At 35.9% G+C, this 27,173-nt stretch overlaps 1 protein-coding gene across 1 annotated transcript in view; it reads left to right on the forward strand.

Moving 5' to 3' along the window:
• SYNE2 (spectrin repeat containing nuclear envelope protein 2) overlaps positions 1 to 27,173 on the forward strand; it is a 430,582-nt gene that overhangs the window by 156,123 nt on the left and 247,286 nt on the right. Inside the window, exons 31-45 of the mRNA XM_036734278.1 lie at positions 3,763 to 3,942; positions 4,911 to 5,061; positions 8,181 to 8,339; positions 8,788 to 8,949; positions 10,094 to 10,195; positions 11,656 to 11,856; positions 12,920 to 13,091; positions 15,104 to 15,216; positions 17,116 to 17,318; positions 18,037 to 18,153; positions 18,256 to 18,541; positions 20,142 to 20,293; positions 21,140 to 21,449; positions 23,585 to 23,749; positions 26,574 to 26,915. Coding sequence (XP_036590173.1) covers positions 3,763 to 3,942; positions 4,911 to 5,061; positions 8,181 to 8,339; positions 8,788 to 8,949; positions 10,094 to 10,195; positions 11,656 to 11,856; positions 12,920 to 13,091; positions 15,104 to 15,216; positions 17,116 to 17,318; positions 18,037 to 18,153; positions 18,256 to 18,541; positions 20,142 to 20,293; positions 21,140 to 21,449; positions 23,585 to 23,749; positions 26,574 to 26,915 — 2,815 coding nt within the window. The remainder of the gene's footprint in view (positions 1 to 3,762; positions 3,943 to 4,910; positions 5,062 to 8,180; positions 8,340 to 8,787; positions 8,950 to 10,093; positions 10,196 to 11,655; positions 11,857 to 12,919; positions 13,092 to 15,103; positions 15,217 to 17,115; positions 17,319 to 18,036; positions 18,154 to 18,255; positions 18,542 to 20,141; positions 20,294 to 21,139; positions 21,450 to 23,584; positions 23,750 to 26,573; positions 26,916 to 27,173) is intronic.

The following is a 27,173-nucleotide window of genomic DNA, read 5'->3' on the forward strand; positions in this document are numbered from 1 at the left end:
ATCAAAAAGGATATATATGTATATACACACATACACACATACATATGCTGTTTTACAATATACTAGCTTTAAAATGCCGTTACATATTTGTTTGCATAAATGTACACTCATATACGTACATAATTATACTATATTCTAATTATTCTCAAATAACTATTGTCATTTTTGAAAAGTTTGTTAAAAATTATGAATCATCAACAAGTATGAATAACTCCATATGTAAATAGGACCAGAAAAAGAGAATTGTACATGAATCCATTATATAGTTTGTTTCTTTTTAATGTATATATATAAATATATACATGTACATATGCATATTTATATGTTTACTTATATATATATATGTATGTATATATCTATTTCTATGTCAGATTTATCTTATTGGTGCCAAAATTGCCTTGCTTGTCCACATCCCCTGCTGAGCTTTCTTCTATGGATTTTTGAATGTTGGTGTTCATTTCTTTCCTTCTTTTTGCTCTCTCACTCTCACTTTCCCTCAACTACTCCTCCAACATCCAACTAAAAGCCCTCCTTTGTATCAAATATATGTAGTCAAGTAAATCAAATTTGTGTTGTTCTGAAAATGTTGGTCTTCTTCTGCACCAATAGGCCATCTCCTCTCCACCAAGAGGTTACAGTAAATGCATCCACATCAGTCTTCTGGAAATGTGATTGGTCATCATATTGAACAGAGTTCTTTTTTTTCTTTTTTTTTTAATTTATTTTTTTATTTTTAGTTTACAACACTCAGTTCCCCAAGTTTTTGAGTTCCAAATTTTTTCTCCTTTCCTCTCCTCCCCCTCCCCCCCAAGACAGCATGTAATCTGCTATAGGTTCTACATATACCTTCACATTGAAGTTATTTATGTATTAGTCCAGTTGTAAAGAATTATAACCAATGGAATGAATCATGAGAAAGAAGAAACAAAACCAGAAAAGAAGGGAAAAAAAGAGAGCAAATAGTTTGCCTCAATCTGCATTCAGACTCTGTAATTCTTTCTCTGGATGTGCATAGCTTTTTCCACCATGAGTCTTTTGGAGCTGTCTTTGAACCTTGCATTGATGAGAAGAACAAAGTCTATCAAAGTTAATCCTTACAGATAGCGTGTGTCTGTAATCATGTATAATGACCTCCTGGTTCTGCTCCCCTCACTCAGCATCAGTTCATGTAAGTCTTTCCAGGTTATAATGAAGTCCATCTGCTCCTCATTTCTTATAGCACAATAGTATTCCATTACATTCATATGCCACAATTTGTTTAGCCATTTCCCAGTTGGTGGGCATCCCCTTGATTCTTTGATACCACAAAAAGAACTGCTATAAATATTTTTGTGCATACTGGTCCATTTCCCTCTTGTGTGATCTCTTTGGGATACAGCCCTAGAAATGGTATTGCTAGGTCAAAGGGTATGCATATTTTTATAGCCCTTTGGGCATAGTTCCAAATTGCTCTCCAGAATGGCTGGTTGATCAGAGTTCTTAAGTCTTTCAAAATTGTTCTTACAATGTTTGATCATTGTAGAAATAGGTTTCCTAGTTCTGCTCTCTTTGCTCTCAGTTCATATGAGTCTTCCTAGGTTTCTTTGAATTCATGCCTTTCATAATTTATTATGGTGCAATAATATTCCATAAGAGGAATTTACCATAGTATTTTAGATGTTCCACTATGGATGGGCATCTAATTTGTTTTCCAGTTTTTTGCTACAACAGGAAAAAAATGCTGTTACAATATTTTTGTACATAATGGTTCTTTTTCTGTATCTCTGATTGTTTTGCTTACTAGTAGTATCACTAAGTTAAAGGATGTGCACAGTTTAGTGACTTTGGTTTTGTACTTTTTAAAATAGTTGAACCACTTCACAGCTCCACCACATTGTATTGGTCTGCGTATTTTCCCATAGCCCCTCCAGTAATTGTTATTTTCCAATTTTGTCATCTTTGCCAATTAGATCATTTTGAGGTAGAATCTCAGAGTTGTTTTATTTGCATTTCTCTTACTATTAGGGATCTTACTGTTATGGAATGTTGGTTATTGTTTTTTTTTATATAGTTGTTGATAGGTTGAACTTCTTAAGAAATGCATGTTCCTATCCTTTGACCATTTGCCTATTGGGGAATGGCTCTGCTTCTTTTATATTTGTATCAATTCCTTTTATTTTTTAGACATCAGGCTTTTATTAAGGAAACTTACTATAATTATTTCCCCTCAGTTAACAGTTCTCCCCCCTTTTCTGACTATACTGCTTTTGTTTTTTATTTTTGTAAAAAGTTTTCAGTTTTATGTAACCAAATTTGTCTGTTTTAATTCTTGGGATCTTTCCCTTTGCTCGAACCAAAACTTCTTTATGGTATTTCCTTCTATTCTCTTCTAATTTATTAAATGACCTTTTGTAGCTAGGTCATGTAGCCATTTGGAACTTCTTGTGGCATATGTTGTGAAATGTTCATCTAAGTCTTAATTTACCTGTTTCCTTTCCTTTTTTTTAAGAATTGAATTCCATTTATTCTAAAATAATTGATGAAGTCTTTCCAGCTAGACATAAACTCTGATTTGAATCTTGTTATTTTTCCAATATAGTTTTATTTATTTTGTTAAGTATTTCCCAATTACATGTAAAAAATTAATATTAATTTAAAATTTTAAGTTTCAAATTCTCCCTTCTAGCCTACCTCCTCCTTGAGAATTTGAAACTGGGCCCAAATATCCATTACTGGTGACTACTTCCCTATATGTGCTGTCTTTCATTGTTCATTTTCACATTAAAATTCATTTTTTAATGACCAAAAATCCATTTTTTCTCCTGCACATCTCTTCCCCCTCTCAAAGTAGTATGAAGAAAACCCACCTCAAAACAAATATGCATAGTTAAGCAAAATAATTCTTTCATTAATCCTTTGGTTTATTGAACATTTTGCTACTATGTTCAGTTGATTCTGGATCTTGTTTACCCAATCTGTTATATGTTGATCAACTTTTCTATTTTTAAACCAGTACTAAATAGTTTAGATAATTTTGCTTTGTATATAGAGTTTGAGATCTGTTGCACTTAGGCCCCTTTCTTTTCCATTGAAAAAAATTTCAATTGAGAATCTTGACCTTTTTTTCCTTCAGAAGAATTCTGTTATTATTTTGAATTGTTATATATGGTAACCCTTTGGAAGTTCAATATAACACTAATTCCATAAATTAATTTAGGTATTATAGTTTTGTTACATTAATTATATATTATAATTTTTATTATAATTCCTCAATCATGAGCAAATAATTTCAATCCAGTTATTTCTGTAAAGAGTATTTTGTTGTTGTAATCATATACCTTCTATAGTAATTTTGGGTGGAATTTTTTCTATCTATTTCTGCTGGGTTCTGTTGATAATATACAGAAAGGTTGATGATTTGTATCAGTTTATTCTATACTCCAATAATTATTGAAATTACTAATTATTTCTATTAATTTTAGTTGAATATCTAGATGAGTGGATAGAGTACTGGGCCTGGAGTCAGAAAGACCTGAGTTTAAATCCCACCTCAAACACTTAACAGTTGTGTGACCCTGAGCAAGACACTTAACCTCTGCGTGCCTCAGTTTCCTAAACTGTAAAATGGGGTTAAAAATCTTGACTACCTCACAGGGTTGCTGTGAGGACTAAATGAGCTAATATTTCTAAAGTGCTAGCACGGTGCCAAATATATAGTAGGCACTGTGTAAATGCATCCTTTCCCCTTTCCCTAATCAGTAAAAAATTTCTTTTATAACCAAGGATAAAATCATTAACCAAACTGGAGAAGGATCTGGATTACTATGCAGGGGAGATAAACTACCTCAGAAAAATGGCCAGTTCTCTTCCACAATTGAAAGATGGAAAAGGAGAAATCCCAAGTCAACAGTGCCAAGAGACAACATGTTTATGGGAAGATGTGAAATCCTCTGTTGAAGAATGGTAAGGCAAGAGTACTCTTCCAAAATAAAAAGATATATCCTTACCCCCATAAAATTATGTTTGAAAGCAGATCTTACTAAAAGAACATCCATAATGTAGGAAATTAGGTGACAATGAATTTTGTTGTACAAATTCTTTGTGTAGAACCTAAGTCACCTAAAATTGGATTGTTCCCTCTTTTGGAAATGGCTGGATCTGGGTAGAATAATTGTGAGCGTAACACCATAATACTATCTGGGATAGTCACAGTTTAAAAAAATGAAAGTGTACTGTTAATGAGATGTTTCAAAAGCACCATCCTTTGTCAGCTCACATGTCTTGGTATGGTTTAGCAAAATGTAGTCATTGTACAAGTGAGTTAAGCGAAATTAATACCCTGGGTAATACTAAGGATTGACCATTTTGGGAGAGATTATATTTTGGACAGAAAATGTAATCGGAGTTATTCTCTAGTGTTTTTCCCTGAAGTTAATATAAGATAACTGTTGCTACCTGAGTGGTTGGTTCAGAGAAAATGTTAGTGGGGTGGTTCACTTTGGAATCTGTTAAGTAAATATAGCTGCACTGATTTTTAGTTTATGTTGGTAAAGCTCAATATTGTGAAACTATTTAAACTGGAGAATTTCTTCTAATTAAATAGCTAATTAATAGTTAGCACAGTGGGTAGAGTGCCGGGCCTAGAGTCAGGAAGACCTGAGTTCAAATCCAGCTTAAGACACTTACTAGCCATTTGACCGTGGGCAAATCATCTAACCCTGTTTGCCACAGTTTTCTTATGTGTGAAAGGAGCTGGAGAAGGAAATGGCAAACTACTCCAGTATCTTTACCAAAACAACCCCCAAATGGGGTCATAAATATTTGGACATGACTGGAAAATGACTGAACAAAATTAATGGCTTGGCATTTGCAAAGGGAGAATTGTAACATGTTAATCAAACGTACCTAAGATAAATGTTTCTTTTTCATAGCCTTGAGCAGTGCCAAAGAGCAATGGATCTCCTGAAGCAATACCAGAATTGCAAAAGTATTCTGACTTCTTTGATCCACAAAGAAGAGAGTGTGATCTCACTGCAGGCTTCTTATATGGGAAAGGAAAATCTGAAGAGGAGAATAGCAAAGGTGAGCTCTTAAAGCATGATTAATCATGTTAATTTTTGCATGGTGGCAGTTGGTGGCTTTTTCTTTCTAAATAAGGGGGCATTACTTTGCCAGTTTTCTCCTTGTCTTCTTTGATTTTCTTTGCATTTTTGCATAAAAGTGTCAAAAGTGAAAGTGGAATCGCTGACAGGGAATGTTAAACTGTTGGTGCAGTGCTAAAAAGAGTAAAGGGCATCTTCAGAGTCCTAAGGACAAAATAGGTGCTTGATAAATTCTTGTTAAATGAATGCAGGTGAATGGAATCATCTTAGGACTTTTGGCTTTGAGGATGTTATTAATAAGTGTATTCACAGGGTCTCCAAATATATTAACCAGGGCTTGAAAATTAAACTCCAGTAGAAACCTCGGTTTATTGGAAAGAGCACAGGATTTGGAATCTGAAGCCCAGAGTTCTGAACCTTGTTCTACAGCTTGCTATCAGGATGACCTTAAGCAAGTGACTTAGTTAAGCTTTCTCACTCTCAATTCTTCTATCTCTAAAATGGAAATAACAATACTTGCAAATCTCACCTCTTGTCATTGTTGTGAGCCTCAAAGGTTTGGGCAATGCTATTTATTTTGTAATTCTGTGATCTGGGTCTCTTAAGCTTAAGTTATTACTGTTTCTTTTAGCTTTGGTCCTTTGAATGAAGGAAGTAATGTAATACTGTCTTGTGGTTTTGAGTTTATGCGTGGCTGTTATCCTTTTCACCAGAGATGATTGCTAATCATCAGACAGAAGCCATAGAGTGAAAGCTATTTCTCACTTTCACCTTGATCTAACCTTATTTCGCTTCTGGGATTGTTGTTCTTGACTAGGGAAAATTCTAAAAACCGAGTCCAGACCAACCTACCCTTGTGGGCATCTGTGGTTTGGAAGACTTCTAGGATGTCTGGGAACATAAGTCATTCCATGACAGGTTTTATCATTCTTCTTACCTTGTAAGATGAAAAGAGCTTCTACATTGATCCCACTCCAGTCCTACCCCCATCCTCTGAAATTCCCCTATGCTGCCAGTAGTATCAAGTAACTGTACCAGCAAATTCCCCAAAGAGTAAAAAAATGAGAATGAGAAAATTTATCAGCCCCAAGCAATTCAGTGTCTATATTTTACAATGATTAGTTCTCTACTTAATCTTTTAAGTCTCCCTCTAATACTCTACTAATGTTCATAGCCTCATTTATATATTATAAGGAAAACATTATTGGGCACAGTTTTGCAATTATGCAGTGTAGCATAGTATACATGATATAAAACTGTGCATAATAGAAGCTCATAGTTTCATCTTCAATCCTCTTTTTCTGATCTTTCTTTATTAAAGTGTTTATATTGATATTTAAGTTCACAATAAAAAAGAAAATTTATATTAAAATAATGTTGCAGAAGTTTGAAACTGAATAAAATTGTAATTTCCTTGCTGCTTTAATGTTACATGCCTGGAATATCTTCCTCTCCCTTCCCTCAATTTGCCTGTTTAATTTTTACCTATGTTTAAAACTTCCTCTGTAAAATCCACCCCTATTTGGCAAAGATTTTTCCCTTCAAGAACCTTCCGAAGGACTTTGCTTCTACTATTCTTCAGTTATTATTATTTCTTACTTACTTATTGTTATTTATTTGTATTTTGTATCCCCTATTCTCATATGAGGTTCTTAACTCCATTCTGGAAATCTCTTCCTCTCCTCACCTCTATTTTTTTCTCCTTCCCTTTCCCCTTCATTTTCCTCCTTCTCCCTGCCCTCCCTTCTGTGCTTGTCTCCACATAAACACTTAAATAGCTTATTACGTTGAGTTCATGAAATGTAAAGCCTTTTTGAGGGATGGTTTAAAAATTGATAAAATGAGATCTGTAAGCCTCTTTAAAAATTTACAGGATTTCTGACTTTTCTTAACGTTAATATTTCTAACCCTCCGCAGCACTGCAGTAAAATTATTAACTCTTGTAAAAGATTTGGACATTCACGTCAACTGAATACTGCTTATATTTTCCTCAGAAAACAACTTTTTTTCTAAGTTTTCTTAAGTTTCTTGAAAAACTTTTCACTTAGTCCTGACATAGCTACACCATTTTTAATACAAACCCAGAAAATGACTAGATCATCCTGCTGGTTTTCACCAATGGGATGGAAATTTGATACTGCTGTGAACTTCTTTCTTTAGAACGTTAGAAAGCTGAGTGTTTGGTACCTAATGCCAAATTCCCAACCTCACTGAGAGACAGAAGAGTAAAAGAAATACTAGGAAGATAGAGAGCCTGGGGATTAGCAAACCTTAGGAAATGTCAGAACAAGATCTTTTGCCATTATGTAAAACTCTCATTCATTGTGAAACAAAAACCACAGTTCCTGTCTCTCTTTAAAAGTTCCCCATCTTACCCATCCTTTTCTTCCAGGAATTGGCTGTGCCTGTATAAAAGTAGACGCCATTGTCTATAGAAAATGTTATTTGTTTTGGTCAGGTTATAGGCACTAGGTGTCAGTATTTTCTAGTTTTACATAGTGGTAGACTCTGAGAGTGGTGGATTCATTAGTCATGAACTTTGAGTGTATTGAATTTACTAGTGTATTATTTTGTTCTTTAGGCTTTTAATTACCTCTTTCAGGTAAATGTTATGTAGTTCACTCCCTAAGTTATTTTGTACTTTGTAGAAGTTAAGAGAAATCCGGAAAGCATTTGTATTTCTTACCACACTTACCTAGAGTGCCATGAGGATGGGAATGTCAATCATTTTTGATGCTACTGAATTTTACTTAACTTAGGCAAAAAAGATAGTTTTATAAAAATTACGAATATTCACCAGGTAGGACAGAAAGCAGTTTGAGGTTGGGCTAAAGCTAGGTTAATTAAAAAATATATACCCATAGCTTAAGATATCTGAAGAGTTTTAGAGTGATGGGTAGAATCCTTCCCAGTTGGTGATTTAACAGTCAATGAGTAGAAATTCTATTACTACATTCAAGTATGAATAACACTTTTATAACGTTGCTTTATTTTAAGACTCAATACTCAGCTGATAATTGTGTTAAGAGGTATAATTGAAGATATAATAATCTTACAGACAAGGGTCTAAAATACACTTCTCTATCTTTTTTTTTATAGATTGAAACAGTCAGAGAGGAATTAAATAAACACTCAGAAGATGTGGAGAAAATAAACCAGATCTGCAAAAACTTGCAGTTCCAGCTAAACAAAATGATAACCTTTGCAGAACCCCCCTTTGAGAAAGAGGCTAATGTTATTGTGGACAGATGGCTTGATGTATGTGATAAGTAACTGAATTTTACCTAACTGTATTATTTCAATTGTACTTCTTGAAAGTATTATTTAGAGTCATTGGATGCTGTACCACTTCTAGTAGAATAATAGCACATTGCATATGTGGCATTTACTGAAATATAAATTGAAGGTATTTATATGTATTTATACATTTATATGGAGTTTAAAATGAACATCTTTTTATGCTTCTAGAATTATGATCAATTGCATTGAAATTCATGTCTATTGCAGCAAATTAGCCATTATTTTTTCTCAGAGAAATGACTGTGAATAAAAGGCCAGGCCGATAATTTTATTCATAAGTAAAATAAATTATTTGACAAGTGAAGATAATCCCAAAGTGTTATTTTAAAATATTGCTCTGTCTAAAATGATGTTTTTCCTATTGTTTTATTGCTAAGAATATTATTTTGTCTTTAATTTGTGGCAGATAAATGAAAAGACAGAAAACTATTATGATAATCTGGTCAGGGCTCTGGCCTTGTGGGAAAAACTTCTTAATTTAACAAATATAATTGATGAGTGGATTGAAAAAGTGCTTAGAAAAGTTGAAGTCCACCAGCTGAATGACACAGAAAGAACAAGACTGCAGGTAACTACGCAGAAATAAGAAAAGTCCATTTGTAAGATGAACTTAAAGTAAGATATAACATGTGAAGCATGGGTGTCAAAATTGGTGCCTTATAACAAAACTCTCTCTCTCTCTGTCGCTCTGTCTCTCTTCCTCTCTCTCTGTCTCTCTCTCTGTCTTTCTCTCTCTTTCTCTCTCTCTCCCTCTCCCCCATCCCCCATAGTGGGAGTCTTTCATTTCCCTAATAATCCCCTACATGGATCCCAAAATGGAAGGGGGTAGTAAAGAGAAGAACGAGCACTTATTAAGCACCAGCTGGGTGCCAGGCCCTGTGTTAAGCTCTTTACAATTATTATCTTATTTGATCCTAAAAACCAGTCCCTTTTGTGAAATCCCTAAGGAGCCCATCAGAGACAAATATCGTGATTATGGCATTGCCCATCTAGAAGTTTCCATGGATAGGGTGCGGGTTCTTTTTGATGGCATAAATAAAATATTCTCTCAAAAGAACATAAAAGCTTAAAGCTTGGGGATTAAAAGAACCTATTATCTGAGAGCATCAAGGAATCAAACTTTTGTAATACAAGTTAGAATTAGGCACAAAAGTTTCTAAAGATATGATGAAGCTTTAAAAACTGTGTCATAATAAAACAATAATTTGTTATTTGGATATAAATGATTCAGAAACAGAGATGTCAACTTTCCCCTGATATACACACATGCATATATGTATATATTAATTTATTTAAAATTATATGTGATTGGGTAAATATTATATTCTGTTAACATACACACACACGTACACACACACACACACACACACACACACTCCACACTCCTTTGCCACCAAATACTTTGAGGAATGATTTGAGATATTTTATAAATTAAAAGTCAGGATTTAGTTCTTCTGTCCTTTAAAGGAAGCTAGGTGGTACAATGGATAGAATGCTGGGCCTGCATACAGGAAAACCTGAGTTCAAATTTGGCCTCAGACACTTACTATATGACCCTGAGCAAGTCACTTACTGTCTGCCTGCTTCAGTTTCCTCATGAATGGATTGTGTTATTATTATTAGCTATTGCTATTAAATTTTGGAAGATAAGAGATGAATAAAATTTAAAAGAAGAAATGTTGATACCACTATTTCTTTAAATTGTGTTTTAGGAAGAGCTAAAAATCCAAGAACAAAACAGTGTGATATTTGGTGTGAGGTTAGTTGAAATACAAGATTTTCTTCAAATCAGTGAACCACCTCTTGAGTTACAGGTAAGAGAATTATCATTTAAAAGTCTGCTAGATCACTATTTATAAACTCGTGTTTCCAATCAATTTCTTTTCTCTTTCTACAAAAAATAACATATGTTGGAATTATTTTAATTTGCCCCTTTTCAGGTGATAACAGAATTTTGAAAATGGTTGTAAAATAATTATTTTCCCTCTGATCAGATACATTATTTTTGTGATTACACTTTTTTTTTATTCTTAAGTCAGGATTTTTTTTCAGTGCCCCTTGTGTGGAGGGGGAATTGTTGTTATAACATATAATTTTATAACATTGATAGTTAACATTTATCTAATGCTTATATGAGTTTTGTGGCATTTATATCATCTAATTCTCACAGCAGACCTATAAGGTGGGCACTACAGATATTATTATTATATCTCCATCCTACAGCTTCCCTTGATAATTTAGGTAACTTGCCCCAAATCTCTCCGGGCTCCAAATCTAGGTCCCTTTTCATTAATCTTTTCAGAGGCTGCTAGGTGGTGCACTGGATAGAGTGCTGGAGCCAATACAATCTGAGTACAAATCCTTCCTCAGACACTGGCTAGCTGTGTGATCTTGGACAATTCCCTTAACCTCTTCCTGCCTCGGTTGTCTCATCTGTAAGATGGGCATAATAATAGTACCCACCTCCAAAGTTCATTGTGAAGCTCAAATGAGATAATATTTATAAAGTACTTTGCAAACCTTAAAGGGCTGTGTAAACGCTAGCTATTATTATTTCATCATTTTTTTCATTTAAAATAAAATACACACAGGTAGTGCTTGGAGGTTTGCAAAGCATTTTCCTTAAAATAACACCGTGAGGTAGTATAAATATTTTTTATTCCATCTTATAAACACCAAAAATGAGAGAAGTGGGAGAGAAGTGACTTATCCATGATCATGCTGATCTCTTCTTAACTCCAATTGCACTGTTATTTCACTATACTACAGTGCTCCTCAGCTATCTCCATAGATGGTTGTTTAAAGGCTCTCCCCAGAGTTTCTACACTTTTTTAAGTTTCATAGAATTTCTAGTTGGAGAAAAAATTAGTTTGATCCATTTGGTTTTCTCATTTGTCAAGAGAAACTGTATAATTCTATTTTGTCCAACTGAGAATATTGATGAGGTTATCTCAGGTATCTAGATAAAATGTATCTTTAAATAAATGTTTCATGGATACAGAAGAATTGAAATTAGCTGCTCAGAAAAAGAAAAGGTTAGGATGTTACTTTCTGAATTTTTTTTTTTCTTTTTAAAGGATATCATTTTGGGTGGCTGTACCTGTGAAAAAGAAAAAATTGAGACTTTGGAGGGGAGAGTAATAAGATCTAATTTTGAAGAGGCATTTAAATCACTTTATAATGACAGTCTCAATTCATTCCATAATAATGCCATTGTCATGAAATTTAGTTGGAAAAAATACTTTCTATTACTTGATGTTTTTCCTAATTTCAGGTCATCAAGTCGTCTTTTTTGAACAGGATAGAAAAAATAAAAATGCATTTAATGGACAAATCCAACCTGAGTGAACTCAATGGCAGTACAGCTGAGCTAAAAGAGGACCTTGACCAGGCCAAGACACAGATTGGAATGACTGAATCTCTCTTAAAAGCCCTGTCTCCCTCTGACAGTTTAGAGATCTTTACAAAATTGGAGGTACTGTCAACTTTACCTCTCCTGTAATTCAGATTCCTTCTCACAGTTAGTTCCGATCCATTTAGATTAATTAAAATTGATGGGAAGAAAATACTAAAGGTCATTGGAAAGATGAGAAAAATATTTCATGCATATGGAGTACTTTCACCTTCAAATTGTTTTACAGATTTTAACTAATTATTGTGTCTTAAATTCCCTCACCTTTAGATATTTTCCAACACAGAGAAAGCAATTCAACAACTCTTTTTAAAAGCAATTGAAATTTATATTGTTTTGCATATATTGAGTTTTTTCTAAGGTCTATTAATGAATGAATGAATGAGTGAATTAATGAATGGCAAAGCATTTCTTAAGTACTTGCTATGTGCTAGGCACTGTGCTGCATACTGGGGATGTAAGTACAAAAGGGAAATCTTCCCACCGCCCCCATCCCTTTCATAGTTTCTTTTTTGTGTTGTCTTCCCTCATTAGAATGTGAGCTCCTCAAGGGTAGTGACTGTTTTATGCCTGTCTTTGTAACCCCAGTGCTTGGTACTGTGCCTGGCATAACAGTAGGGTTGACTGAAACCATCTTTACACTTAAGTAGCTTACACTTGAACAAAGAGAGACAAAACGTACAAGAAAATTGTGATCAAAGAAAGGAGTTTAGGTCTAGATAGATGACAAATTGACCCATAAAGCGTTACCACATCTTTTCCAGAATCAGTGATTTTATTGCTATATTCAGAGCAATGGGAAAGATAGGAGGAAGGGGTAGGGTTTGGCTGTCTGAATGGGACATGAAGCATGAGCAGCTCCAGGACCTCATATATACTGTGGACTAGGCCAGTTTACACTTACTCATTTATCGCTCAGCCACAGGGCACATGTTCCAAAACTAAGGAGATTTACTTCCCAAGGACTGAAGATAAGGTTTTTGGAAATCCAGCTAGAAGGGCATTGTTCTAGGTAGAGAGAATTGGGATAAATGACAAGACACATGGCAAGATAGTCTAGGTGGATGGTTGGATGGAGTATGAAGCCTAGTCTGAGATCTATCTATCTGTCCTTCTATCTTTCTAGGAGATACAGCAGCAAATTCTCCAGCAGAAGCATAATATGACACTTCTTGAGAATCAGATAGGTTGTCTGACTCCTGAACTCTCTGAACTGAAGAAGCAGTATGAAAGCATCAATGATTTATTTAGTACTAAGAAACGTACTTTGCAAGACCATTTTTCTAATCTACTGAATGGTAAGCAAAACTAATAATGAACTAACATTTATGTAATACTTTAAGGTTTTCAAAGCACTCTAATTCTCATATTACCTCAATTTGATGCTTCTTGTTGTTTGGTCATTTCAGTTGTGACTTTCTGGGGCCCCATTTGGGGTTTTCTTGGCAAAGATATTGTAATGGTTTACCATTTTCTCCTCCAGCTCATTTTAAAGATGAGGAAGCTGAGGCAAACAGGGTTAAGCGACATGCCCAGGGTCACACAGCTAGAAAGTGTCTGAGGCCGGATTTGAACTCATGAAGGGGAGTCTTCCTGATTCCAAGCCAAATACTCTATCCATTGTGCCACCTAGCTGCCCATATGATGCTTAGAATAACATTTTACAGATAAAGAAATTGAGGTTAAGGGCCATTAAGTAACTTGTCCAAGGTCACACAGGAATTATCCGAGGCCCGATTCAAAAATCAGGTATATCTGACTCCAAGTTCTGCCCTCTAACCACTGTACCACCCAGCTGCTCAGATGTGTAACAAAGTCTTACTCAGGTTTGCTTATTTTAATGTATGTCTGATAATCTGAATGTAAAGTCTAATTCAAGGTTCATCTTTTTTTTTTTATTTTTTTTAAGATTAATTAATTTATTTTTAGTTTTCAGCATTTATTTCCACAAGATTTGAGTTACAAATTTTCTCCCCATCTCTACCCTCCCCCCACCCCAAGATGGCATATATTCTGATTGCCCCTTTGCCCAGTCTGCCCTCCCTTCTATCACCCCTCCCCTTATCCCCTTCCCCCTTACTTTCTTGCAGGGCCAGACAGATTTCTATAACCCATTGCCTGTATATCTTTTTTCCTGGTTGCATGTAAAAACAATTTTTAACATTTGTTTTTAGAAAGGTTCACCTTTAACGGGAGTCATCCAAGAAGCCTGGTTCTGAATTTATCATTTTGGTCTTTGGGAAAATTTACTTGAGAATAATTGCTTAGCAATTGGGGTTTCAATTCTGGTTAAGTTTTTAACTAGTAGTGTGACCACAAACAAATAACTGCATGAAGTTACTATATCCTCAGAGGCAGCTAGGAGGAGCAGTGGATAAGTGTGGGGCCTGATGTCAGGAAGACCTGAGTTCAAATTCGACCTCAGACACTTTCTAGCTGTGTGACTGTGGTCAAGTCACTTAATCCTGCTTGCCTCAGTTTCCTCATGTGTAAAAATGAGCTGGAGAAGGAAATGGCAAACTACTCCAATATCTTTGCCAAGAAAACCTCAAAGAGGGGGTCACAAAGAGTCAGATACAACTAAACAACAACAACAACCCTATATCTTCATCTCTAAAATGAAAAAAAGTTGTACTAGATAATTACTCCAAGGATTTTTCTGGTCATAATTCTCTGGCTTGTTAGATATGTGACATGACCTTCCCATTCAGTGAGATTAGGGTTATGGTGTTTGAAGCCTGTATGTATGTAAGGTTGATCCCATATGTATATAAAGTTGTGTTCAGTGGGTCTTATCCTATGATCCCACTTTGGGGATGAGGTTTTGGTTCAGATGGGATCAGTAAGGATATTAGTAGAGAAAGGTAGAGAGAGGGACTGTGTGTATGTATAGATCCATTGGCATAAGGAATTCTAAGCTTCCTTACCAAGGGTCCCCAAATGTTCTCTATCATCAGTTGGCAACAAATCAATTTAATAAACATTGATGAAGTACCTACTACCTGCAAAAGATTGTGCTCACTGCTCAGGATGATACAAAGTTTAGATAAGATTTTGTAAAGTACCATTGTATTTGAATCTTCAAGGAAACTACAGTATTTTAATCTCTTGCCCAATTGAACTCCATAGGAACACATATAGATAATTGTAAAACATAATAATGCATTATGAGTATGTAGAATCCTTTGTCAATTTCCATTTGCACCATTAACCTGGGAGGCATGATTCAAAGTTGCTCACGTTAACAAGTAATATTGATTACTTTGTGTTAACACATATATAAAATAAGCTTTTAAATGCCTTTTTGCAGATCAGTGCAAAAATTTTGATGATGGGTTTAACAACATTCAGTTGTCCCTTAAGGAGTGTTTTGAACCACCAGAAACTAAAAAGAGTGTGGAGGAAAAGCTGCAGAAACTTAACGTAAGGCATGAATCGGTTTTAATCATTTTTTTTTGTTTGTTTGTTTGTGGTGGAAATGATGGAGAGAATGGTGAAGGCCTGGTATTCAAAGTATAAGCAGATGGGGTAAGAAATATGAGAGCTTCCCCAATCTGGTGAACAAAGAAGCTTAAAAACATCCCCAGGCACTCTGTCAGAATAGGACTAGCAGTAAAAGTCCCTTTTCCCTCTAGCAGGGAGTTTGAATATCAGCTAGTTACTAGTTTCTCCTTGCATCTCTCTGGCATGAGTTAGCATCAGTCCTGAACCTTGACCCCAGGTCCAAGATCCCTGGCCCTAGCCCTCAACACCTGGTCTTTTTTGATCCAGATAAGAACCTTAGAAGAACCCACCCACTTCCCTCGCATTGGGCACCTAACTGTATTCAGGCTCCAGTGGACTTACCTCAATGTGTCCATCTTCCCCAATTGCCCTTGTACTGTGTGAGTATCCCCACCCTCAACAAAGGTCCCTTCTTGTGATAGGTTTGGGGCTCGTCCTGGTGCTATACCTCCTACCATACTAGTTCTCTTCTGACGAGCATGAGCTGCCATCCAAGGTTATGCTTTGTGGTTTAGTAGGTATACCTAATTAACAAGTCTATGACTTAGGGAATATAGAGAACAAGGGCTGAATTAGCAACCATGTGCTGTGATTGCAGGCTCCCCTCCTTTTTGATGAAAGAACCGAATGCTCCTTGGCATTTTAAGTGGCAGATAAGGGAAATTGCTGCCTTTTCTTGTGTTGAACTTTGCTAGTCCATACCTCCTTGGTCTGTACTAAGCACCTATTATACGTTAGGCATTGTGCTAGGTGCTAGGGATAGAAGTATGAAGAGTAAAAAAAAAATCCGGTGCACAATTAGCTTATATTCTAATGTTTTGACAATTTGCTTCTATCAATTTCTCCACAAAATATATTTTACTCTAGTCCCCCACCCGGATAACTAATGTAGATTCATGGAAGTACCAGATTTACTCTCTACAGGTGCAAATAAATGTCTGAAGCTTCTCCATGAATATTATGAGTTACAATTTCAATTTGATTTTGCTTGGTTTGTTGGGTATGTCAAGATATTCCAGGATTTAAAAATTAAGGTACATGATATAGGCCCTAAACCTATACTTTGAAAGAAGATGCTCCTGAATCTGTTGTCATGTCCCTATGCCCATGGCCATTTTTTCAACCCTGACAGTTTTATTAGTCTTTTTAAAAAATAGCAATAGAAAGAAATTATTTTAGACAGTAAGGATAAAGCTATAAAAACACACAATGTCATCAACTTGTGATTTTCCTTGGGTGGGTTGGGTATATTGCCATTTACCTTTGGCAAATGATGCTTTTATGTTTCTTGAGAGCACTTGAGGCACTCTGCTTAATTATCTGCCTCAGTAATACCTTACTTATGTGCTTATTTTATTGCAGTAATCGTGTTTAGTTTATGCAATGGCATGTCATCTACACCTCAGCACTTGAAATCCCAGCACTTAACCGTAATATCTGCTCTAGGGAAAGTTTAATAGAGAAGATCATTGCTTAGATTCACACAGTTAAGTATTTTCCAGAATGGCAGAAGTGCATACCCATTTGGAAACATCAGTATAAGAATCCACCGCCATGTCTAAGTAGAAGTATCATTTTGGTCATTCACCATTTTGGATTCTTACCATCTCTGTGGTACTCTGTTATGCAGAAAATCAAGAATTATCATTGTAATGTAGTAGCCTATTTAGAGATGGGTCCCATCCATATATAGACTGGCCAAGGAATAAGGACTTGTGAAGAGAAAGAAAGTAAAAGGAATAAATGCATGGGAAGTCTCTCTCTCTCTCTCTGTCTCTCTCTCTGTCTCTCTCTCTCATACTTTGTGCCTTTATTAAGGATTTCCTAACCTTTGAGGGAAGAAGCAAGGACATACAACAAGTAGAAACTGCACTGAATAATGTAAAAAGGCATCTGCCCAAGGCAAGTGTTGAACAGCTGAATGACTGGATCATGACTCAGGAATTGGAACTACAGAAAATGAAATTCACATGTCAGACGCAAGCCAATGGACTTCATGACTGCTTACAACAGTTACTTAGGTAGTAAAAGAAGTGTATTTCTATATATATGTATGTGTATGATTATGTAAACGATAAATTATTTAACCCTTCTCATATAGATGCTCTCTTACAGTATAGTGATCCATAGGGGCAGCAGAGATGTACAGAAACCACATGACAGATAAAACAAATCCTTCTTCTTTTAACCTGGGGTTGACTCAAGGGGTGATACGGCAATTTGGAAATTCCCCCACCATTTGAGGAGTAATCCACATCTTGAGAGGCCAGTATCGGGCCAAAGCTTTTAAAGACTCATAGCTATGCATGTTCACCAGGCAACTCATATTTGTTAACTCTTAGTACACTCTTCATTGTTACCTATTGTTGTAAATATATGGCAAATATGGCCATCATAGCTGTCAATGCTGATTTTTATTAAAAGTGATATTGAATGAGGTGTTGTTTTTTCCTCCTATTTTTTCCCCTCACTTCTTTTAAAAAGAAGTTATTGAAATTTCACTCCTGTCCTTTTATAATGTGTCCATTTAATCCTAATTGTTTTAATACAATAGAACATGGCTCATCATTGCTCAGGTTCTAATAGGCTTCAAATTAGTCTTCCCTAAATTCTAGCTGCTGCTTTGAGGAAGTCTATGACATAGCTTAACCATAAGGTTGGAGCCATGCCAGCATTTAAAAGGAAGTTCCACTGCATTTGCAAATCCAGCACTGTAGCTATGTTATACTTTTATTTCAGGCTTCAAGATGACTACATGAGCTTGAATAAATGGCTAATGAATCAAGAGGAAAAATGGAAAGAGACTGGAGTAGAAAACAAGTGTAATTTTTTCTTCCAAGCATTAACTAGAAAAAGGTAGCCCTGACTTTTTATCAAATATCTTGCCTAAAAAGACCAAATTCCTCTGTGGTAAAGAAGATAACATGAACTTGATTTTTTGTATTTGGAATTTTCCAGGCAACTATTTGAATCTTTTGCTCAGTTGAACAACTCATTAAAGAAGTTTGGTCTTATTAAAGAAGAAATAGTGGTAAAATCAACTCGTTTGATTGAGGAATATGAGACATTTCTAACGCAAGTATGTGAAATAGGAAATCATCAGTCTCCTCCTGCTGAAGACCAGAGCTTTGAAGACCTTGTACATGATGTATTTTCTTGGATAATGGGGATTAAAGAGTCACTCATGGTTTTGAATTCAACTGAAGGCAAAATGCCTCTTGAAGAAAGGATCCAAAAAATAAAGGTACTACAATTAGCTAGGGGCTTTGGGAGCTCCTCGGGAACTCACATTTGAGGTAGTTTCATAGGAGAGCTCTGAAAAAATGATTAAAGTGGTTGTGAAATAGTCTTTGAGGAAATGTTAAAGGAATTAATATCATTAAGCCTGTAGGGTAGAAGGCCATCAAGTGCTTCAATTATATAATAGACTTCCCTCTCTTAGAGAGAGTAGTGACCAATAGGAACAGAATAATTGTAAATGAGCTTAAATCACAGTATGTGGGACTTTGCTTAGGAAAAGGCATTTTTGAGAGAGAGAAGAATTTGACATCGAAAGTCTTGCTAAGGGAAATTTGTCCTTGTTCTGCAACTAGATTGCAGTGTGAACTTGGAGACCGGAAGACCTCAGTACAAATTTTGCCTCAGATATTGACTAGCTATGTGAACCCTCTGCAAACCTTCGCTTAACTCAATTTTCTCATCTATAAAATGGGGACAATAATACCACCCACCTCCCTGGGTTGTTGTGATGATAAACTAAGATAATATTTATAAAGTGCTTTGTAAATCTGACAGCACAATGTAAAAATGAGCTAGCATTATTTGCGCATTAATATTTACTGAGTACCAAGGTCAGGAGCAAAGTAAGTCTCTTGACTTCACTGTTGGTGAAGAGAAAAATAAAAATACATGCAATACACAAAAATCAACTATAGTTGTATGCAAAGATAAGTTTGGCTAAGCGTTGTAGAGGACGATAGGATGAAGAAGAGTGGGGAAAAGCTGATGAGAAGTCCTGAAGTGATTGGAACCAAATGGCACCTGAAAGAGGTGAGTTTTGGGCAGTTTCCAAATATCAGAGCAGGAAAAAACTTGATTTTGCAGAGTAAAATGGGAACAAGGGAAAAATGAATTGTGGGATGGGTCAGAGTAGAGGCAGATTAGATTTGGGAGGTCATATACATTTTTTAGATTGAAACAAAATAAGTTTTATATGGTTTAAATATCAATATATCTGTAATATAAATGTCATGTGGGAAAAGGCTAGGTGCCTTAGGTACTTTTTAAATATACAAATTTGGGAGGGGGCAGTTGAATATGAGAAAGAAATAACTTGATGAATAATATAGGCTGGGAGAGGACAGAAATATGAATACACAAAATAAGCATATTTATTGAATGACTAACATCCAGTCTGTGTAAAGCATAATTGACAATTGAACATATACAAAATGAAAAGGCTTTTTTTTTGGAAATTTAGTTAAATGCTAGAAGGACCTTTGGTACAAAAAGTTGGGGAGCCACTAATAATAAAACAAAAGGTAAATGAGATTATGGTGTAGTGTTGTTGGATTGTTTCAGTTGTGTCCATCTCTTTGTGACCCCATTTGGGATTTTCTTTGCAAAGATTCTGGAGTAGTTTGCCATTTCCTTCCCCAGCTCATTTTACGCATGAGGAAACTAAGGAAACAGGGTGAAGTGACTTGCACAGCTTGGAAGCGTCTGAGGCCAGATTTGAACTCAGGAAGATGAGGCTTTCTGATTCCAGGCCTGATACTCTATCCACTATACCACCTAGCTGCCTGTTGTGCTGTTACTTATTTGTTTGTTTGTTTATATTTTAGGAAATCATTTTACTTAAACCTGAAGGGGATGTCAAAATACAAAATATCATGAGTTTGGGTGAGAAGAGCAAGGCATCTCTGGTTCAGGATACTCTGTCTGATATCAAGAATCAGTGGGACCACACTATCCATTTAGCCAACACATACCTGAGGTAAAAAAAGAATGCATTCATTGTTATCATCATCTCCCTGCATCAAATGACAAAGTTGTAAAAAGTATCCTGATATTGATAATCTGCAGAATAATAGTTCAGGAATTTGGGGACACCAGCAAGAGTGGGGTAGAGTGAAACCTTGTCCATATCAGCCATTAGAAATCCTTCCCATGATTCAATAGCATTTAATAGAAGTTGCATACTGATTGTGAGATTATTGATTATTGATAACAAACTTACCTTCCCTCTTTTCCAATAAAACCTCTGGCACTTTTCTGCTAGACTCTGTTAATATTGAAGGAAGTACTATAAATACATCATGTATAAATTTTGACAAGTATTATTTGATAAAAAAAATTTGAAAACTGAATTCCAAGGAAAAGTTTCTTTTAATGATTCTCAAGTTCTTAGTTTTGAATGATGTCATTAATAATAATGAAGCTGACTTTTCTTTTGAAAGGCTGAGATTTTTATTTTCTATCAAGCCTTAAAAATAAATGCTTTTCAGATATCAGAAAAAAGAGCAAAACCTATTCAATAAACAATGTATTTACATACACTATAAACCAAATTGAAGAGTGTTTATAGTCGTAGGTTAAACCATTTTATAACAAAAATATTATTATTAAAAATACTACAGATCATTTCCTTTTCGAGTCTGGTGTAAATCCTGTCATTTGAGAAAAATGTGTAAAAGTTATAATACCAGGAATATCTCTGAGAGTAACAAATGAAATATATTATTGTCTTACAGTCTGATGTATGTATATATATAAAATACAAAGTGTCACTCCATTTTATCAAATGTCTAATGAGTATAATTTTTCTGTTGTTAAAATATAGCCATCAAGAAAAGATTCAGCTTGAAGGAGAAAAGTACTTACAAAGCAAAGATGACTTAAGACTAATGCTTACTGAATTAAAGAAGAAACAAGAATCAGGTTTTGCTTTGCAAAATGGTTTGCAAGAAAAGAAAACTCAGTTGAAAATATATAAGAAATTCCTACAGAAAGCAGAAGACTTGACATCCTTGCTTAATGAGTTAAAAACACAAGGAAATTACCTCTTGGAGTGCACTAAAAACTCCAAATTCAGTGAAGAGAAATGGCTAGAAGTCAAGCATCTCCATGAAAGCCTCCTTCACCAATTGCAGGTCAATATAATGAAATTGAATTTCTTATGGACATTGTCACTTTTTGAACAAGGTCTTTTTTATGTCGTCATTTCTTGGTGACACTGACCAAGCTCAGAGCTATTTGACTGTTATTTAGAGACAAGTGCCTGCTTGTTGAGTATAAAGAAAACAATTCATAGGTTCATTTCTGCTCAAAGAATCATTGTATATGAAAACACTGAGTTCGAAGATGATGGTGGTGTTTCCTTTTACAAACTTCCCATAACCATCGTTAACTGTGGGAGAAGTTCGAATTTATTAGGCCACTTCATGCGCAAGATAATGCCAGAGCTGTGGCACACCCTGCTGTGTCCTCAAGTGCTCCCTAAGTTGGGATTCTTTGCACATGCTCTGCAGTGAAGATGTCAGAAGGAAAAACAGTTGGCTTTTTGTGAGGGAAGACTATGTTCCCCTAAGGGAATACTACAGTGCATGATATAGATATATGTAGATATAGATATAGATATAGATATAGAAAGATGACAGCTCAAAGTGATAACCAATTAATGAGGTGAAACTTCTGGTTTCACCAGATGGCAAGAGGAAGGGATTTTTTTTTGTTCAGTTGTTTTTAGTTGTGTCTGACTTTTCGTGACCTCATTTGGGGTTTTTCTTTGGCAGAGATACTAAAGTGGTTTGCTGTTTCCTTCTCCAGCTCATTTTACGGTTAAGGAAACTAAAGCAAACAAGGTTAAGCGACTTGCCCAGGGTCACAGAGTTAGTAAGTATCTGAGGTCAGATTTGAACTCAGGAAAATGAGTCTCCCTGATTCCAGGCCCAACACTATGTCCACTGCGCCATCTAGCTGCATATCTTATGGATTTAGACACAAATTAGATTGGAAGGAGATTAGCTCTATAGTGGCTGTTTTCTCCATCTTCCACCAGAGTCCGTCACTAGGCCTGTGGGACCTAAGCTCTGACATGGTTGCAATGATAGATTGTCTTTTAACTGATGGACCACCCAGCTAAGGTCAGAGAAACTCATAACCAGGGGGATAAAATCTAGTGCTATAAACTCTAGGGATAAATCACCAATGTCATAAATTCTGGAAAACTGTATACTGAATCATAAAGGGATTGTGAGGGAGTGCCCCTACTATTAAAATCACAGATCCTTGAACATAGATCCTATTAAAGCACTTTTCCTGGAAAATTTGTAGACTTTAAAAAAGAAACTCTTGCAATTAGAGAGATTCTCACTAATGTTGCTATTGAACTTGAGATTACTCCTTCCAACAGCTAGCTTGGGAATTTGTTCTGTGTGACAGAGACTCTTGGGTTATTACTACCATAACAGGATGATAGAGCTATAGGTGGAAGGGACCTCAGAGGCCATCTAGTCTGACTCTTTCATTTTTAAGACAAGGAAACTGAGGCCAGCGGAAATTAAGTGATTTGTCCAAGGTCACACAAGTAATAAACATAAGAAGTGGAATTTGAACTAAGATCCCCGATACAAAGGTCAGGTCTCTGTCCACTGTACCGTAATGCTTCCCTTATTTTGGAGCAAGAGCTAATAGTGATATCTTTTATATTTCATGTAGCCAATTGTAAAGGTGCTCAATAAAATGAGCCTCTAACTTTATAACAGATGCCTCTGGGTTGGTTATACAGTTTGTAACTATTGTTTCTTCTTACACATCAAATACATTCATTCAGTAATGAAATGAAGGAAGAAAAATGGTCAGAGAGAGCATAAATGAATTCAGTAAGAGGAGTGCCCTACAATCTGAGAAGTTAGGAGAGACTTTAGAGGTTATTAATTTACCGCACCCCCAATACCCTTCTTTCCTCCCCCACCCCCTCCCCAACATTACGGATAAGGAAACTGAAGCCCAGAAAGCGACTTGCCCAAGGTTACATAGCTATTAGATAGCAGAACTGGGACTGAAACTCAGGTCTCTTATTCCTACATAGCAGGAAAAGAGATGGGAAAGAGATTTCTAAGCTGAAGAGCTTCACAAGTAAAATTCTCGTGGATAATCCATTATGCCTTGTTCATATAAATTGATGTTGTGTGAAAACTTCATAAGTTTATGGACTATAAAATGGCATTCTAAGCAGGAAAGTAAAGTAAAGGTATGTTTACTTTAAAAATGGTTTTATTTCTAGGATTCAGTGAGTAAATTGGAAGGTCACGTTCAAGAACACCAGCTGTACCAAGATTTGGTTGCAGATTTGAGTACCACATTGGAAAGTTTCTCTCAGGAATTCATCAGTTTTCCTGATAACCTGGCAGATGAAAAGGCAGCTGAGCAAAAGGTGTTAAAATTACAGGTATGATATAATTGCCAGATTAAAAAAGAAACAAGTCTAATTGTTTCCCCTAGATAGGAGGGGAAGGAATCCCTTGGGGGAAGTGATTGTGTGTTATTTATCTTCTTTGCTTTGTCAGTACCTTACACATTTGTGGTCTTCAAACAAAACTTAAGTTGAATTTGATAAATGTCTAATCACCCTCTCCTAAATTATAAACTTCTCCAGTGCATTAAATGAATTTCATTTTTAAAAAATCTTTCAACACCTAGTATTAAATTGAACACCTCTGAGCATTTCTGATTGCCACCATCTCTTACTTAGATTTGGGACAGGATGTTTTGGGACATTTTTTAGCATTCCATCATCCTTAGACTTAAAAAAAAGTATTGGCTGTATGCATAGATCTATATATAGAACATGCATGGAACAGTTCTCTGAGAGTTGAGATGAACAGTTTTAACATAAAAAAGACAAAACAAAATAAAAAAAAACCCTGAGGCCTGCATTATTATCACCTTTGGAGATAGGTAAAGTAGCACTTTATTAAGTACCTCTCTAACATTCTGAGTCTGGAGACAATAAATAAAAGGTATTTTAGGATTCCCTATCTGACCCACTGTAGCAACAATTTAGCTAGTAGCTGTTGTGGGGGTGAAAGACAAACACAAGCCCAACAACAAGAATGCTGCAAGCCCAGGTTTTTTTGATCTGCTTTACCAAGGAAGGCAACGTTGAGGGGTTAACAATCTTACTTTAATCCAACATACAAATATCATTCACTTAGTTCAGGAGGAGAAGCCAGCAACCTGAACTTCAGAGGAAATACAAACATATTACAAACATACACAATATAAACAGACCAGATCACAATTCATGGTTACCAGGAAAGCATCAACATCTGGGTTGACAAACCAGGAGGATCTTAGAGTTGCTGCCCATGTTGTGCCGAAAAAAAGCGAGTGAGACCCAGATATAAATTTAGATGTGGATTTATTCAAATGTGACTGTTCGGAGTAATTACTCAAATGGAACAGCACTGAGCTAAGGAAGAGAAAGGTACCTAAAGGGAAAGAACACAATTAGATTTCCGTGGAGATGGGGACACAAACAGTGGGACAAGCTGAGGCAGGATTATTTCTGTGGAGAAGGGAACACAAACAGTGGGGTCCGTGGAGATGGGAGTAAAAACAGTGGGGTGAGCTAGGGCAAGATGGAGAAACTGGAGAGGGGGCAGGGCATAACACCCAAAGTCCCACACCACTGTTCCAGTGACTCAGAGCCCCAAAAGTCAAAGATCAGCCTTGGATCTTATGTACTTATGTCAGGGCCCTAAGGATTCACACCTAATCAGCAAAAGGGTGTGGGCCTGGGGTTTAGTACCAGTTAGCAAAAGGATGTGGGTCTGGGGCTTTGCACCTAGTAAGGCTTAAGCAAAAGCATTTGATTACTTTAGCATTTCTAAAAGTAAAAACAGTAAAAAAAAGTCCCACCTTAATTACCGATATACTCACAATGGAACAGGTCTCATGAAAGGGGTTTAGAGTTGTTTTCATCTTTAGTTTGGGGGCCTGAGAGGCAGGTAAAGCTCTTTCCCCTGAACTCTCTGAGAACTCAGCTAAATTCAATAAACATTTATTAAAAACGTACTCTATGCAAGGCAATCCTAATATGCTACCTGGGTTCTCTCTTTTTCAGTCATATATTTGTTGTCTACTTACTCTGTCATCAGAAACATACACTACTATGTGCAAGGCACTTGGTATTGGGGATTCAAAGAAATTGCATGTGTTTGATGTTTGCTGAATAAACATGAATTGAATGAATGAAAAAGCGTTCATTAAGTGCTTACTCTGTGCCAAGCACACCTTTTCATACTCTAATTACACTAATTACTAAATACACTAATATATTAAAAGGTCAAAAGATGGAAAGGCCTCGAAATTCTAAGGGTTCAGTGGAAGAGCAGATGGTGAGGCCCAGGGGTCCTTAGATTATATCCATAAGTCTAGTAATAGTGCCAGGAATCTGGAAGACAGAGAAGTGGCGCAGAGAGTAAGGCCTAGAACCCCTTAAGAGGGTATGGCAGGACAAATGGTAAGTCCCATTGGTTCTTCCTCTCACTAGAAAGAATATGGTTGGTGACTGACCTCATCCACTCCATGTAAACAGTTTCAATGGGTGCTGGGTCGTCCAGCCAGGAGAAGGGGGTGTGGGGGAAAAAGAGCATCCCTATGATGATACCCCCCTCAAGGGGCTAACAATCTATTTGAGGCAAGAAACATGCATGTAAATTCTTTTTGATATATAGACTAGTGTATGATCTGACTATTAATAAAGTCTAGATAAGTTTTAAAGTTTAATCTCTTTAAACTGGACCCTTAGTCACCATAGTGGTATCCCCAGTACTCAGTGGATCCCAAGTTCCTTATACTTTGAATCTTCACTTATCTACAGAATAATCTGTTCACCCACTTCCATGTAATATTTTTTGGAAGCCACAAATATTAGGTGGACAGCCTATCATTCTGTTCCTTCCTTTTTTGTACTGCCTTGTGTCTGGTAAACCTTTAATAAAAACTTTTGGTTTTCTGTGAGCTTCTATCACCTTAGATGACACTTGTGATAAAAATCTAGGCTTTTGTTCAAAATAACCTTGGAGATTCAGTATGATGTTCTTCCAAAGCTATTTGAGTTTTTCCCCCTAAGTTTGTAATTTGTGACTAACAGGTTTTCCATATTTCCTACCAGGCAAGTAGTGTACCCTGTCACTACTAATGTCAATTAACACATGATAATTGAATTGAAATATTTTTCATGACAGTTTTTTACCTCCCACTCTTAGGAATTAGAAGCCTTCCTTAATCTAAAGAGTGACACATTAGAAAAGATTTTAGCTTTAGCAGAATCCATCAAACAAAACTCCTCTTCAGTGGGACAGAAGATTATTAAAGATGAAACAGATTCACTTAAGTGTAAACACAAGGATTTGGAGAATAGACTTGAATCTGTTAAGCAGGAGACTGAGAACAGTTTCAACAACATCCTCAAATCAAAATCTGAAATGAAGAAGAAAGAAAAAATAGACATGAAAAAAAGAGTGGAGCAGATCTCTTCTGGTACTCAGGATTCCATTCAGGGGTCTGTCCCAGTGGAAAAGTTGGAGGAAAAATGGGAAGTCAACAAGGTAAGTATTTGTGTTTTCAATTCCCATAATAAAAAGGGTGAGAATGCAGAGGTCCTAGGCTCTAAGAAGAGGGTCATGAAGAAAATTTTCTACTTTCATAATTGAACCTTTAATATACTTGTTATGTACAAAACCTAGTTTGAGATAAAGTCCTTCAAAACTACTCATGGTACAATATTCCTGTTGCTAGAATTAGTCTGTTGAACTTTAGTCATCAATTTAGGTTTATTATTCTTTCTGATATTTAGTTAGGTGTAG

This window comes from Trichosurus vulpecula, chromosome 8 (genome assembly GCF_011100635.1).
Source record: "Trichosurus vulpecula isolate mTriVul1 chromosome 8, mTriVul1.pri, whole genome shotgun sequence".
NCBI classification, from domain to species: Eukaryota; Metazoa; Chordata; class Mammalia; order Diprotodontia; family Phalangeridae; genus Trichosurus; species Trichosurus vulpecula.